Raw genomic sequence first — 17223 nt, forward strand, 5'->3', positions numbered from 1 at the left:
AACAGCGCCATATATTGGATTCATAGTCTTGTCATAAGACTATGAAACCAATAACATATAAAGCATCATCAATCCTTGCATAAAGACGCACTACCATGAGACTACACGACAATAAATCCACATGAACTCTTAAATGAGACACTGTACACCTCCTACACATACCTATAATAAAAATAAAACTTTAAACCACATCACCTGTATAGAAAGGGAGAGGGTTAGGGGGGAAGGGAAATGTTTAGGGAAAGGATTATTGCACTGCTTATATGTGTTTTATCTTTGTTTTCACTGCACATATCTGTTAAAAAGGAATGTGAACTATAATTTGATCCAATATGTACCTTTTAATGTAAATGTGCAAATTATATCAAAACCTAATAAAATGTATTTAAAAAAAGACTATGAAACCAATAGATGGCTCTGTTTATGAGTCATGAACAGTGCCATCTATTGGATTCATAGTTTTGTCATAAGACTATGAATCCAATAAATGGCGCTGTTCATGAGTAGTGCTGATCACGAATATTCTATACAGTTTTGTCATGTAAAAGATATGGGAAAGACATGCAAATGACCAGAATCTGCCTTGTTATTCAGCTGAAAAACCATTTGTATGGAGAATTTGCGACAAAAATTTGTGATTATATTTGCGATCTACACTACTCATGAACAGCGCCATATATTGGATTCATAGTCTTGTCATAAGACTATGAAACCAATAACATATAAAGCATCATCAATCCTTGCATAAAGACGCACTACCATGAGACTACACGACAATAAATCCACATGAACTCTTAAATGAGACACTGTACACCTCCTACACATACCTATAATAAAAATAAAACTTTAAACCACATCACCTGTATAGAAAGGGAGAGGGTTAGGGGGGAAGGGAAATGTTTAGGGAAAGGATTATTGCACTGCTTATATGTGTTTTATCTTTGTTTTCACTGCACATATCTGTTAAAAAGGAATGTGAACTATAATTTGATCCAATATGTACCTTTTAATGTAAATGTGCAAATTATATCAAAACCTAATAAAATGTATTTAAAAAAAGACTATGAAACCAATAGATGGCTCTGTTTATGAGTCATGAACAGTGCCATCTATTGGATTCATAGTTTTGTCATAAGACTATGAATCCAATAAATGGCGCTGTTCATGAGTAGTGCTGATCACGAATATTCTAATCGCAAATTTTTATCACAAATTTTCCATGCAAAATGGTGTTTCAGCTCAAAAACAAGCAGATTCAGCTAATTTGCAAATGAGTTTACATGACAAAACTGTATAGAAAGGTTATTGAATATTATGTTAGGACAATTAACTTTTTGTCACCATAATGATAATGATCTAGGTGTGCAGGTCCACGCAAGGCATCCAACAGATATGAAGCAACTTTGAGGCTTACTGGCTCTCAGTCAGATGAGAGCTGGTTTTGAATGTCTCATAGTGCACAATGCTGCCATTGTAAGGTATGCTAACTGTATCTGTCTCATGGATAGATTGTTGGCTTGCACATACCCAGCTTTTGGCATATAGCCTTTGTGTGGTTGTCTATTGTATGTCATAGATGGGAGTCCAAGATGCATCCAGATGTCCTTCCCATGCTGTTTTCAAACCATTTTGGTGGTGTTTCCATCAATTGCTAACCTTTTTCTGTGCACCAGACACCCTCTCTTCTTCAGAGCAGGGGGTGCCTGGTTTAATGCTCAGTTCTCCCATTGATTTTTATTATGATCAATTGTGCTCGAGCATACACAGTATTCGGCTGAACACTGCGATGTGCCGAGCATAGCGATGTTCGAGCCGAACTGCTGTTCAGCCAAGCATGCTCGCTTAACACTAATAATCACATAAGGAAGAAATGGTGACTGCCCCTGTGAAATCACCAGCAGGGGGCGCTGTACCGGCCTGTAAGACTGAACCATACCAATGAATAGCAGGGTAATCTAGGGCTGCTACACAGTACTAATGCCCACCTTGTGGCCCCTCACAGTAATTAAGCCCACCTTAAGGTCCCTCCAAAATAGTTATCTCCTCCTTGTGACCCCTCACAGCAGTTATGCCCACCTTTGTTCCTGTCACAGTAGTTATGCCTACTTTTGTGTCCCCTCACTGTTGTTATGCCCAGATATGTGCCCCCTCACAGTAGTTATGCCCAGATATGTGCACCCTCACAGTCATTATGCCCAGATATGTGCCTCCCTCACAGTAGTTATAACCAGATATGTGAACCTCACAGTAGTTATGCCAGATATGTGCCCCTTACATTAGGTATGCCAGATATGTGCCCCCCACAGTGTTTATAGCCGGTTATGTGCCCCTCACAGTAATTATGCCAGATATGTGCCCCTGACAGCAGTTATGCCAGATTATGTTATAGCTTGGAAGAAAGACGAGACAGAGGGGATATGATAGAAACTTTTAAATACATAAAGGGAATCAACAAGGTAAAAGAGGAAAGAATATTTAAAAGAAGAAAAACTGCTACAAGAGGACATAGTTTTAAATTAGAGGGGCAAAGGTTTAAAAGTAATATCAGGAAGTATTACTTTACTGAGAGAGTAGTGGATGCATGGAATAGCCTTCCTGCAGAAGTGGCAACTGCAAATACAGTGGAGGAGTTTAAGCATGCATGGGATAGGCATAAGGCCATCCTTCATATAAGATAGGGCCAGGGGCTATCCATAGTATTTAGTATATTGGGCAGACTAGATGGGCCAAATGGTTCTTATCTGCCGACACATTCTATGTTTCTATGTTTCTATGTGTCCCCTCACAGTAGTTATGCCAGATATGTGCCCCTCACAGTAGTTATGCCCAGATATGTGCACCCTCACAGTCATTATGCCCAGATATGTGCCCCTCACAGTAGTTATGCCATATATGTGCCCCTCACAGTAGTTATACCAGATATGTGCCCCTCACAGTGGTTATGCCAGATATGTGCCCTCTCACAGTGGTTATGCCAGATATGTTCCCCCTCATAGCAGTTATGCCAGTTATGTGCCCCTCAGAGTGGTTATCCTCTTATGTGCCCCCTCACTCAGTTGTTGCCCCCTGTTTGCAGCTTTATGAAAATAAAATATTTACCCTCTTCCCTGACCCTCCAACACTCATTACCTATTACACATGAGTGCAGAGGGCCCCCTCCCCCCGCTGGGCCCAGCCGCGGTCGCTCCCTCTGCGATTCCAATATTTGCACCCCTGGATGCCTTAATATTAGTTGAGTTTAATCTTCCTTTCAGCAGGTGGAAAAAAGGTCCCCATTTTGGACCGGTAGCGAGGGTCTAACATGTTGGAGAGCCAGTAATCATCACTCTGCTGAATGGTGATAATACGGTTGTCACTATGCAAGAAACTCAGCATGCATCTAGCCTTTTCAACAAGGGAATCAGTGGGACTCCCTCCCTCCATCTCCACTGCATACTGCCACGGTCTTTCGGGGTCATCTGCCTGGTCCTCCACATCGCCTTCCAGCTCCTCCAGCTCCTCCTGCTCCTATCCTGTCACTTGTGCAGAAAAAACACCTACTTTTGTATACATTGCTTGTACGTGAATGTCCTCTTCCTCGTCCACCTCCACCAGTTCAACCCTTACAGAGCTTAGGTGGCCATGAGATATAGGCACAATGTATTTATTATCATCTGCTTCAGGACGTGAAAGAGTGGAATGACACCATTCATTCCGTAATCCTGGAAACTAACAATTAAAGTGGCCTCCTTAAAAGGACTAACCAAATGGCAGGTCCCATACATGAGCTGCCACTGGCTAACGTCGAAGACGCACAGGGGAGTGCTCCTGTCCGCCTGCTTAATCAAGAAATTGTTCATATCCTTCCTTTACTCATATAGTTGGTCCAACATATGGAGGGTGGAGTTCCAACCTGTGGAGACCTCGCATATAAGGTGATATTGGGGAACGCTATTTTGCCTTTGCAGCTCAAGGATGGTGTGTTTTGCAGGGTATGAGTAGTTAAATGACATGCACAGTTTCCTGGCCATTTTTAAGATGTCTAGCAGTTGGGTGGAAGACTTTAGGAACCGCTTTACAACCAGATTAAAGACATGCGCCTGGCAGGGCGCATGGGTCAGCTTTCCTTGACGCAGTGCTGACACAGTGTTCTTCCCGTTATCGGTGACCATGGTTCTGATCTTCAGTTGGCAGGGAGATAATCAGGATTTGATTTCTTGTTGAAGGACTCAGAGCAGTTTAACACCGGTGTGACTCAGTTCGCTATGGTAGGCCAAGTGAAGAATTGCACACATAGGTGGTATGGAGGACAACTCTAAACTGTGCTTACAGTGAAGACTGAGGACAAGGTGGAGGATGAGGAGGAATAGGATATTGGCGCAGGAATCACAGCTACAGAATGCAGAGTTGCTGGTGTGCCTGGGCAAGAACCACATTTACCCAGTGGGCTGTAAAGGACATATATTGTCCTTGACCATAGTTATAACACAACACGTTAGTGCTGCTATGAACTGTACCAAATATCGACAGGCTCAAGGAATTCTGCTCACCATATGTGTGCAAGGCTGGTACATACTTTTTGGAGAATTAATGATGGCTTGGGACTCTCCATCTTGCCTGGGGCTAAGCCATCAGTGATCAATAGCTAGTGAAATGAGTGGCAAGGAGTAGGAGGAGGAGCATCAGGACCAGTAGATGATGGGAAGGAAACACGACTCCGTTCTGCTAAGGTGGTATAGCCTTGATTACTGGAAAAGGGTTGCGGGCCGCTAGGCGATGCCTCAGGCTTTGCTACATCATTAGTGTCATGGTTTTCCCAGGCCATTTTATGGTGACACTGCATGCGTTGACACAGGGTCGAGGTTCCAACATTGCACCTTGGCCACACTTCACATTCTGCCCACAGATTCTACACATAGCTACACTGACATCCTCCGGCATCTTGATGAAAGATTTCCAGAAAGGCAAAAATAGCATTTTACCCCCACCACTCCATGTTGACTGCCTGCCGCTGCATTTATAAAGCCGTGTCCTGCTAGTTGTTTCCTGAGTGGCAGATGGTGTACCCCGGACATGTTTGGCTATAGACCTCAAACTGCTGCCACCCTGCTGGCTCACTGCCACGCTTACACCCTGCTGGCTGAGCCACATTGTGCCACCCTGCTGCTGTTTCAAGGGCAAGCTGCCACCCCCTGATGATAATGAAGCCCCTCTCTTCACCCGGCTCCCACGAGTCATCAGCTACATCATCATCCACTACTGTCTGCATGTCACCCTCACCAGTCTCATGGCCACATCCCTGACCACTTGCAATACTGCTCCTATGCAGGACATCAACACTACTTGCCCACCTACAGGAGGAAGCAGTGGATATCTCCTTCTAATCTGGGCTGGGCAGTAGCTGCTGATTGTCCTCAATAAGGATGTCCTCATTGAAAAGCAGGGCAGAACCGGCAGCATACAATACTTCTCAAACAGAAAGAGCAAAAAAGAAAGAGGCAGGTTCCGGACAGGTGGGGGGCACAGAGCTGTAAAAATAGAGCACTATTTCACCCCAATTGCAGAATCAAGGTGTTATTGAATTACTTATGTATAAAACAATGTGTGCATCCCAATAATAGTAGTATTAGCCCGCTTTTTCACCCCAATTACAAAATCAAGACCTAATGGAATTACTTATGTTTAAAACAATGTGGACACCCCAATAATAGTAGTATTAGACCGCTTTAAAAAAAGAAATAAAAAAATTAGTTAACGCAAGGAAATTTGGATTTGGTGCGAATTAAAGTTTTTCAAAACTTTGGAGGGAAGTCCACTTTGTGGGCTTCGATTCACTCAACACTACTTTTAACCTCTCAGATGTTGTCGTCAAATGTGACCACAGCATATGGAAGCACAAAAACCCAGAACCGCGTTCTCCTCGGTGGGTTCCGGCTCCCGCCGGTGAGGATTTGGGAGGGCCGGAATGTGTGTTTGGCAGCTTCTGTATTCATTAATGATACAAGGCTACCGCACATTAATTAATATGGAGCTCCTGCCTCTGGCAGGGCTCCCTAGGAAAATAGAGGGATATTTATCAAACTGGTGTAAAGTAGAACTGTCTTAGTTATCCACAACAACCAATCATATTCCACCTTTCATTTTCCAAAGAAGCTGTGAAAAATCTCCCCCATAGTGTATTTCTCATATATTTCAATGATAATGCATTAGAGTCTATGAGAGAAGCAATCAGATAATTGCTTGTTATAGTTTCTTACGGGAACTATAAAAAGTGTTAAAAAAAAAAAAAAAAAAAATATAAAAATTCAAATCACCCCCTTTCCCAAAATAAAAATACAAATACATACAATAAAAAACACACATCACGGGCATTGCCACATATAAAATAACCTATAAAAAAATATATATATATATAAATATATATATATATATATATATATATATATATATACACAGTATATCCCAAATGGCAAACAGGGAAACAAAAAAAAAAAGTTAAATCTATGTTTTTTTGTTTGCTTCACCTGCCAAAAAATATTAAATAAAAGGTGATCAAAAAGTCATACACAACCAAAAATTGTATCAATTAGAATTACGTATCGTCCAGCAACAAATTAGCTCACACAGAGCTCAGTGCACATAACTACAAAAAAGTTATAGGCGTCAAAATATGACACCGAAAAAAAATAATACAATTTTCAAGGTTTTTATGTGGTATTTATTTAATTGTACTAAGCTGGAGAATTAAATTAATAAGTCAGTTTTACCACATAGGGAATGCTATAAAAACTAAACCTATTTAAACTGCTGCAGAATTTATTTATTTTTTCCAATTTCACCCCATTTGGAGTCCTTTTCCATTTCTCTACTATATTGTATCCAATATTAAATGGTGGAGTTAGAAAGTGCAAATCGTCCCGCAAAAAAACAAGTCTTCATACTGCTATGCGAAACGTAAAAAGTTATGGCCCCAGAAAGACAGGGAGTGAAAAACAAAAACAAAAAAAAACTCTGGTGGTGAAAGTAGCCATGTTCTTGTTGCCATGATTCTGTAAAGTTGGTGGGGCATTCAGAATTAGGATATGGCCACACAGACAATTTTCTACATGCAGTTTTGAAAGCCAAAACAAGTGGTGAATTAAAAAAAGAGAAAATGTATTTCTTTTTCATTGTTTCTTTACTTTTATGATCCACTTATGATTTTGGCTTCCAGAACTGCATGCAGAAACTTCACAGTGTGGTTTTACCCTTACTTAGTCATCTATTCTTGTAGGGACAGCAGTGATAACAAAGGTTTGTACTATACGTGAATGTTAATATGTGACAAGGACATATACATGTGGGATCACATGCTGGATGGAACAAGCTATTTTTATTTTGGACTATTGTAGCATACTTTCCCAGAATGTTCAGGATGCTCCTGAAAAAGGGGAGGCCTCCCAGACATTTGTAAGGGTTAGCGAATCTCCCAGATATCACAGAAGCTTACTGATACCTCCTGGCAGGCCGCCTTGAATATGTGTGATACTAGAATGTTGTGTTAGAAGACTCAAAATTAGCAGTCCCACACCATGAAAATAAAGCATAAAGATATTTTCTACATTTATAGACCTCTGTGAAGCCAATTTTGAAAAGTTGGCAAGTATTGCAGTGCTTTGGGTTTCTTTTTGTAAACTAAAAAGATGCATATTTATTTTGCAGACCGGATCTTTTTGAGTGGAATAGTGTGCTCAGCCAACAATCTGCTGTTCAACGACTGGATCATGCATTCAACACTGCCCAGCAACACTTGGGAATTGCAAATCTTCTTGATCCTGATGGTAGGTAAACAAACTTGAGCTTTTAACTTTCATTGCAAACCTTCCCTGTGGAAATGATGACTTATGCTGGATATACTTTGTATGCAAAATAAGTGTTATACAAGGTCTTGGGGGAAATACTCGAAGAAGGGGCACTCGTTGTTTGCTTTTGTTAGTCATAATTCTCATACATGCTTTCAGGAGCTCTACTCTTAGTTAATGTGCATTACCGTATATACTCGAGTATAAGATGAGTTTTTTGGCACATATTTTTGTGCTCAAAAAGCCCCCTCGTCTTATACTCGAGTCTAGGTCTGTATTATGGCAACTTACATTGCCATAATACAGACCATGACATGTTGGGGGCCGGAGAAGCTGTTACTTACCTTTACAGCTGCTCCGGTCAGCTCCCAGCACGTCCGCGCGGCACCTCTGTTAAGCTCCCAGTAGGAGCGATTTGGCCGACCCGAAAATTATATGGGCGCGATTATATATGAAGGGGCCCCGCTCACATAACTGGCTTTGTGTGTAAAGTATTTTACTAGTGTGTGAAACAATCTCTCTCCTATTGATAACATGGCCAGCCTCTGTACTCACTGTCACTATGAATGCACTACAGCGAGCGGGAGTGTTACTAAGTGACGTCACTTAGTAACACTCCCGCTCGCTGTAGTGCATTCATAGTGACAGTGAGTACAGAGGCGGCCATGTTATCAATAGGAGAGAGCTTGTTTTACACACTAGTAAAATACTTTACACACAAAGCCAGTTAAGTGCGCAGTTTAAGACACATGAGGGGACACATAGGGCCATGAGGGGGACCAGCATAAGATGCTATATGTACCCTAGTCTTATACTCGAGTCAATAATTTTTCCCATTTTTTGGGGGTATAATTAGGGGCCTCGGCTTATATTCGGGTCGGCTTATACTCGAGTATATAGGTATTTCTTTTACATGAGTAATTTGAAAGTAGTTTGTAGTCATTCACATAAGCAACACAAGAGAACCCTTTCTGAACCCAGCTTCTCTAAGCCACTCTCTGCAAGTAGCAAGAACAATGCTACATTTTTTATTTTCTAAATTGCTAAGGGTTGAACACAGAGGGAGCATGAAGTTTAACAACCTTGGAAATTACATATTTTCCGAAGTGGGCAAAAGTAATTTGGCCGCAGGGACAGACTACCAGTCAACTTTCTATTCTTTACAGTATGTAATCTGTCACTTAGAATTGAGAAGAAAGAAGAAAAGAATAAATGCATATTACAAATATGAGTCTTCATTATACAAGGTGTGTGGAAGTTATTTCAAAATTCACAGAGTTTTATATCAGCAGGAACAAGTTTGTGGTCTACTTTGAGTAGATTCAAAAACATATTGGAGGGGGAAATTATCATTGTAGGTTTATTTGAGGTTAGTGTTTAGACAGGAATTGCTATATGCTCCTGTGCCAAATTTATAAAACATGGCACATACGTGCAATGTGATAGCACCTACCCCAATAAAAGCCCACCTAGGGATGCTGCTGCCTCCTCTCAGCTCATCAAGCACAGCGCCGTATATTGTATAGCGGAAGTGCTTGGTATCGCAGTTTAGCCCCACTCGCTTGAATGGAGCTGAGCTGCCTCTAGGCCAGTGGTGGGCAAACTTTTTTGTCAACTGCGCCAAATATCGCCAAAACCACGATTGAAATTTCTTTTGAGAGACATATTTTTAAAACCTAAAATATATAGGAAGGAAGCGCATGCTGAAGTGAATGGGTCCAGGATCCGGGATATGAGTGCTACAGAGTGCTTACGTGGTACTTCTGGCTGTGCCTCCGCATTGCAAAAAAGTAGTGCATGCGCTACTTTTTTAAGGTGCTGAGGCACAGCCAGAAGCACCACGGAAGCGCTCTGTAGCACTCATATCCCGGATCCTGGACCCATTGAAGTGAATGGGTCCATGATGCGGGCTGCACACGGCCGTGTGCAGCCCGCATCATGGACCCATTCACTTCAGCATGCGCTACTTTTTTGCGGTGCGGGCAGTCGGATGCGGATCGCGAACCCCATTCAAGTGAATGGGTCCGTGATCCTCATGCAGCTGCCCCATGGTCTGTGTCCGTGCATTGCGGACCGCTATTTGCGGTCCACAGCACAGGCACGGCGCCCTTACATTCGTGGGCATGAGCCCAGAGTGTGTTTTTACATACTTTTATATGTACTTTCTTTTATTTGTATCTTGATTATTATTTCATTTTATCTTTATAATTTTTTACTTTTATTAAACTTGTCTGCAGACATTACTTTTGCTGTTTAAACTATGCCAAGTAAATGCTGATGCCAAATAATTGAGTCACCTGTAGAAGGAGGTAGAAGGAGGTACACTGACTCTGAAAGGAGGTAGAAGGAGGTACACTGACTCTGACTTGTAGCCTGCAGCGGTGTTCTGTCTCTGGCAGATTTCACTGCCCGGGAAGTTTCCAATACCCCTCGTCACTTCCTCCTCGTTCCGACGTCTATTAGGAGGTGCGTACTGCCCTACTGTGATGCGCGTGCGCTTGCTTTGTGGAACGCAAATGCGTCCCACAGGCAAGATTCAATTCCTCTGTAGTGCAGGATGGGTCGCCGTGGGAAAGAGCCGCATTGAAGGGTCTAAAGAGCCGCTTGTGGCTCGCGAGCCGCACTTTGCCGACCACTGCTCTAGGCAATGTGACTGTTGAACCAGACATTACGCACCCTAGAAAGAGGTTTAAGTGCTCACAGAAGGCCTCTTCCTACAACAGATCAGTGGGGATGCCGTGAGTCATTCCCCGGCAATCGTATATTGATGACCTATCTTGAGAATAGGCCATCAGTATGAATATCCTGGAGAACCAATTTAACTGATCAGTAGAAACCTCCTTTTTCTAGCTCTCATGGCAGATTTTCTTTTAACAACTAGAGTTAACAGGAAACAGCTATGTCAGACCTCAGCCTCATTGCCTGCTTCTCCCTCTTGATGAATGCCCAGATTTCAAGACTACAATATAAAATGACAGGGAAATCAACTCTTTTTCATTCAAGTCTCTTCTTCTGATAAGAAATATAATAAGAAAGTTTAAATTCTCACACTCTGTGAGATAAACCTACTACTCTAAAGTATGAAGTACAGAGATAAGACTAAGGGTCTGTTCATGTGTCAAATTTGACTTGGATTTTATCAGGGATTCTGCGCCAAAATCTTTGTTAAATCCAATGTTAACTCCATTTCTTGTGAATAGGGTTTCTGCAAAAAACGTTCACATGCAATAAAAAATATTCAGGTAAATTATTGGCACCGCTACAGGAAAAAAAAACTGACATGAAAATAAGAAGTATTCTACGTACATTATTTTGCACGGAAAAGCTGAAGATTAGTCCCTTTGAATGACAATGAGGCTAATTCTTGTGGATCTGTCATGCCCATCTTTGTTAGAAATTTGAGTAGCAGACGATGTTTAAACAGAGATTCATTGAAACAATTGAGGATTTTCTGAGGATCAGTGGCTCTAGCTTTCAAATTTTGGGGGGGCACACTGGGGGCCAGGACAAAAGTAGGGGGGCAGCTATAACAATGATACATTTACACAAGTATGCTTAGAAATGCTGCAATACTTTACCCAATACCTAAAACCGCAACAGGGAAGAAAAGTCCTGCTGTCTGTAGTTTTTAATAAAAAAAACAATCATTCAGATTTCAACATGTCCTAGCTGCCTGGGGCATCTACCGGCTGAGTCAGAGGTATTGCTATCGGTGAGCACCTGAAGTACTTGTACAAAGACAATATCTGTAACAAAAATAGAGGCACAAAGGAAATGGTGGAAAATTGTATGCAAATATTACTCCTAAATAACTACTGTGTAAAAAATATCTTCAGCTTTATACATACCTTTGCAGTTTTCCCTTCTTTTCTGCAGGGGGGGCATCAAGCTCTTATGGGCTCACCACACTGAAGCTGAGCCTCACCCACTGCCCTTTAACGATACAAGAGTTTGTGTCACAGGGTTTTATCTTGTGTGCTTTGGACCTTCAGCAATGATTTTTTTAAAAAGTTAATAAAAAAATATATATATATATACATTTGAATAGCGTATCCCTGTTTACAGTAATAGAGCAGGGGATCCTGTCAAAATGATAGGAGTTTCTGCACTTTAATGTTATTCTAGGTGCAAACAGTGTGCCAACTTTAGCTGGGCCTGTGGCCATCTGTACTGCAGCATAGTATAACTGTCAGTATATTATGACAGTTCGCCTGTGAGATCCACTGGCTTCCTGTTGCCATGGCAACCAGCCAGGTTCTGCCACCGATCTCGAGGTGCAGTGAGAATGCAGGACGTATGCATACATCCAGTTGTGTGAACATTGCAGCTGCAAGGACATATGCATAAGTCCTGAAGCGGGAAGGGGTTAAATGGTTTTTCCCATCTCATTAAGTTCTACATATCCACAGTATAGGGGATAACAAGCAGATAGGTGGGAGTCTGACTGCTGGAACCCCTGCGACCCTGAGAATGTAGACATGCATAGGGAATGGATGGAGTGGTGGACATGCAGGTGCAGTCCGCACCATTCACTCCAGGCACAATTATGTCTCCATTCTCAGGATTGTTGGGGGCCCCAGTGGTCAGACCCCCATCTGCTGCTTTAGCCTATAGAGCAGTGGTCTCCAAACTGTGGAGCTCCAGATATTGCAAAAATACAACTCCCAGCATGCCTGAACAGCCAACGGAAGTTGTAGTTTTGCAATATCTGGAGCTCCACAAGTCCACAGTTTGGGAACCACTGCTATAAAGAAAAAGGCAGCAGCTTTAGTGTCTCTAAACCCTGTTCCCCACACACTATGACAGTCCACCAGCTGCACTATGCACTGCAAGAGCCAGCAACAGTTTTGATGACATAGTAAGTCATTTAACTGGATCTTCTTACTCTCACTGCTGCTGGATCCTGCTGCTCTGTCTGCCTGCTTAACCACTTAAGGACCACAGGTTTATACCCCCCTAGTAATCAGGCCCTTTTTTACAAATCGGCACTTCACAACTTTAACGGTTAATTGCTCGGTCATGCAACTTGGCACCCAAATTAATTTTACCTCCTTTTCTTCTCACAAATACAAATTTCTTTTTGTGGTATTTGATTGCTGCTGAGATTTTTTGTTTTTCTGATATTAATCAAAATAGACCGCAATTTTCAAAAGAAAAGTGTATTTTTAACTTTTTCTGGTAAAATTGTTCAAATATAATTACATTTCTATACAAGTTTGTGTCAGAATTTGTTGTGCTACATGTCTTTGATCAAAAAAAATCCAATAAGTGTATATTTATTGGTTTGCGCAAAAGTTATAGCATTTACAAACTATGGTACAAAAATGTGAATTTCCGCATTTTGAAGCAGCTCTGACTTTCTGAGCACCTGTCATGTTTCTTGAGGTGCTAGAATGCCAGGATAGTATAAATACCCCCCAAATGACACAATTTTAGAAAGAAGACACCCCAAAGTATTCGCGGAGGGGCATGGTGAGTTTATGTATGATTTAATTTTTTTTTCACAAGCTAGCGGAAAATGACACTTTCTGAGAAAAAAAATAAAAATAAAGTTTCCATTTCTGCTAACTTCTGGCAAAAAAAAAATAATCTCCCACGGACTCACTATGCCCCTCAGTGAATACCTTGGGGTGTCTACTTTCCGAAATGGTGTCATTTGTGGGGTGTGTTTACTGTTGGCATTTTGCCTAAAGGTACTCATTGGACTTTCGGCCCCTTTACGCAAATAGGCTGCAAAAAAGTGTCACACATGTGGTATCGCCGTACTCAGAAGAAGTAGGGCAATGTGTTTTGGGGTGTTTTTTTTTTACATATACCCATGCTGGGCGAGAGAAATATCTCTGTAAAATGACAACTTTGTATAAAAAAAATAAAAAAGTTGTCATTTACAGAGATATTTCTCACACACAGTATGGGTATATGTAAAAATGCACCCCAAAACACATTGCCCTACTTCTTCTGAGTACGGCGATACCGCATGTATGACACTTTTTTGCAGTCTAGGTGCGTAAAGGGGCCGAAAGTCCAATGAGTACCTTTAGGCTTTACAGGGTTGCTCACAATTTAGCCCCGCCCAAAATGCCAACAGTAAACACCCCACAAATGACACCATTTCGGAAAGTAGACACCCCAAAGTACGGCGATACCACATGTGTGACACTTTTTTGCAGCCTAGGTGCACAAAGGGGCCCAAATTCCAATGAGTACCTTTAGGATTTCACTGGGCATTTTTACGCATTTGGATTCCAAACTACTTCTCACGCTTTAGGGCCCCTAAAATGCCAGGGCAGTATAAATACCCCACAAGTGAACCCATTTTGGAAAGAAGACACCCCAAGGTATTCCGTGAGGGGCATGGCGAGTTCATAGAAGATTTTTTTTTGGCACAAGTTAGCGGAAATTGATTATTATTATTTTTTTATTACAAAGTCTCATATTCCACTAACTTGTGACAAAAAAAACAATTTTACATGAACTCACCATACCCCTCACGGAATACCTTGGGGTGTCTTCTTTCTAAAATGGGGTCACTTGTGGGGTATTTATACTGCCTGCCATTTTAGGGGCCCTAAAGCGTGAGAAGTAGTTTGAAATCCAAATGCGTAAAAATGCCCTGTGAAATCCTAAAAGTACTCATTGGAATTTGGGCCCCTTTGCGCACCTAGGCTGCAAAAAAGTGTCATACATGTGGTATCATCGTACTCAGGATAAGTAGGGCAATGTGTTTTGGGGTGTATTTTTACATATACCCATACTGTGTGTGAGAAATATCTCTGTAAATGACAACTTTGTATAAAAAAAATTGAAAAAGTTGTCATTTACAGAGATATTTCTCACACACAGTATGGGTATATGTAAAAATACACCCAAAAACACATTGCCCTACTTCTTCTGAGTACAACGATATCACATGTGTGACACTTTTTTGCAGCCTAGGTGCACAAAGGGGCCCAAATTCCAATGAGTACTTTTAGGATTTCACAGGGCACTTCTCATGCTTTAGGGCCCCTAAAATGCCAGGGAAGTCTAAATGGGCAGTATAAATACCCCACAAGTGACCCCATTTTAGAAAGAAGACACCCCAAGGTATTCCGTGAGTTAGTGGAATATGAGACTTTGTAAAAAAAAATATAAATAATCAATTTCCGCTAACTTGTGACAAAAAAAAAATCTTCTATGAACTCGCCATGCCCCTCACGGAATACCTTGGGGTGTCTTCTTTCCAAAATGGGGTCACTTGTGGGGTATTTATTCTGCCCTGGCATTTTAGGGGCCCTAAAGCATGAGAAGTAGTTTGGAATCCAAATGCGTAAAAATGCCCTGTGAAATCCTAAAAGTACTCTTCAGCGGAATACCCCTTTTTTGACATTTTGGGCTAACTAAATTTAGGGGGTATTCCTCTGAGACTACCCAGGAAAAAGAGCACACCTGCCTAGTAAAAAGGAGTGCTTGCGAAGTAAAGCTGCGATCGCTAATAAAGATCCAAAAAGCTCAAAAGTGATCTTTATTGCGCCGCAGCGATTTTACAGTGTTTTTGCAGTGATCAAGAAAAAAAAATTCTGTCGCTGCGGTGGGGCGGACTGAACGCAAGTGTGCGCACAAGATCAGGCCTGATTGGGTGAACACTGCATTTTTTGAAGAGCCTAAGGTGACCCTAATGTACTGATATAGATCTGATTGCGATCAGTCTTGATCACTTACAGATACTATATAGTACTAGTGCTGATTAGCGACAGCGATGTCGCTAATCAGCGACTAATCAGTGACTGCGGTGCGGTGGGTGCTAACTACCTAACAAGTAGTTAACTAACTGGCGGTGATAAGGGACCCTTAGGCCCCATTCACACGTCCGCAATTCTGTTCCGCAAAATGCGGACCCATTCATTTCTATGGGGACAGACTTTGTCCCACTCAGATCCGGAATTGCGGATCTGCACTTCCAGGTCCGCACTTCCGGTCCGCAAAAAAATAGGACATGTCCTATTCTTGTCCGCAATTGCGGACAAGAAAAGGCATTTTCTATATAGTTCTGGCAATGTGCGGATCCGCAAAATGCGGAAAGCACATTGCCGGTGTCCGTGTTTTGCGGATCCGCAAATCCGCAAAACACATACGGATGTCTGAATGGAGCCTTACAGGGGGGTGATCAATGACAGGGGGGTGACAGGGGGGTGATCAGGGAGTCTATATGGGGTGATCAGGGATTAATAAGGGGTTAATAAGTGACAGGGGGGGTGTAGTGTAGTGTGGTGCTTGGTGCTACTTACAGAGCTGCCTGTGTCCTCTGGTGGTTGATCCAAGCAAAAGGGACCACCAGAGGACCAGGTAGCAGGTATATCAGACGCTGTTAACAAAACAGTGTCTAATATACCTTTTTGATGCAATTTTTTTAAACATCTACAGCCTGCCAGTGATCAGCGCTGGCAGGCTGTAGTTTAACTTCCGAGCTGCGCGCCGCTGTGAACACGAGCGCATGCGTGCGCGCATTCACGCAAAATCTCGGGTCTCACGAGATGACGCCAATAGGCGTCGCTGAGACCTGAGAGCGCTGCCGCCCGGACGTCTATCGGCGTTACAGTGGCGGCAAGCGGTTAATTACTCACTGAGGCAGGCTGGCTCACTCACTGGCTGTCCTCTCCTTATAGGCCTCTGGCTACCAGGTAGCTGGCTCTTTCACACTTCTCTCCCTCCCTCTCTAGTTCTTAGCCCCGCCTAGGCCTCCTTCTATTCCCCTCATCGGCAGTGCGACAGCCGGTCCCGCCTTCACTTCTTTCTCCCACACTGCCTTGCGGTGGCGGCGCTGACTCCGGGGGCCGACTCGGCACTGACTGAGGAGGAGGCACCCCGACGCTGCGCACCACATTTTGCACAGTCCGACGTCACAGGGCTCAGCTGGTGAGTTTCCCTGCCCTGCGTCCGCTACACAGCCATTGCGGCCGGGGGCGGGCAGGCGGGACGGGCAACGATTATGTGTCCACACACACGGACTGGGAACTTTAAGTGGCCCTGGAAAAGAAACCTAAAAGTGGCCCCAAGTTGGAGGTGGGTGAAGTGACAGGAGGCGGGGCATTACAAGTAGGCAGGACCAACAGAAGTAGGTGGGGCCAGCAATAGCATGGTGCAGCACAAAATACCTCCCTAGCAAAACCAAATATCACAGTGCAGCACAAAATACTGCCCTTTCCCCATACTGAGGGCAGTGATACAGCTGAATTCAGGAAAGCACCCGCAGCTGCTGGCCAAGTGCATAAGTACCTGAAGCTCCTAGCATTAAGTAATGCTGAGAGCATCAGATCATTATGATCTGTGAATGGCACCGTTATAGGGGTTCTGTGGATGACACTTTCATGGGGATCTGTGGATGACACTGTTATGGAGGGGGATCTGTGGATGACACTGCTAT

General features: G+C 42.8%; 1 protein-coding gene across 1 annotated transcript in view; it reads left to right on the forward strand.

Moving 5' to 3' along the window:
• The window catches only part of DMD (dystrophin), a 3443536-nt gene that overhangs the window by 842995 nt on the left and 2583318 nt on the right, over nucleotides 1–17223 (forward strand). The window contains 1 exon segment of the mRNA XM_040424996.1: nucleotides 7681–7799. Within this exon segment, the coding sequence (XP_040280930.1) occupies nucleotides 7681–7799 (119 nt within the window).

This window comes from Bufo bufo, chromosome 3 (assembly GCF_905171765.1).
Source record: "Bufo bufo chromosome 3, aBufBuf1.1, whole genome shotgun sequence".
Classification (NCBI taxonomy): domain Eukaryota; kingdom Metazoa; phylum Chordata; class Amphibia; order Anura; family Bufonidae; genus Bufo; species Bufo bufo.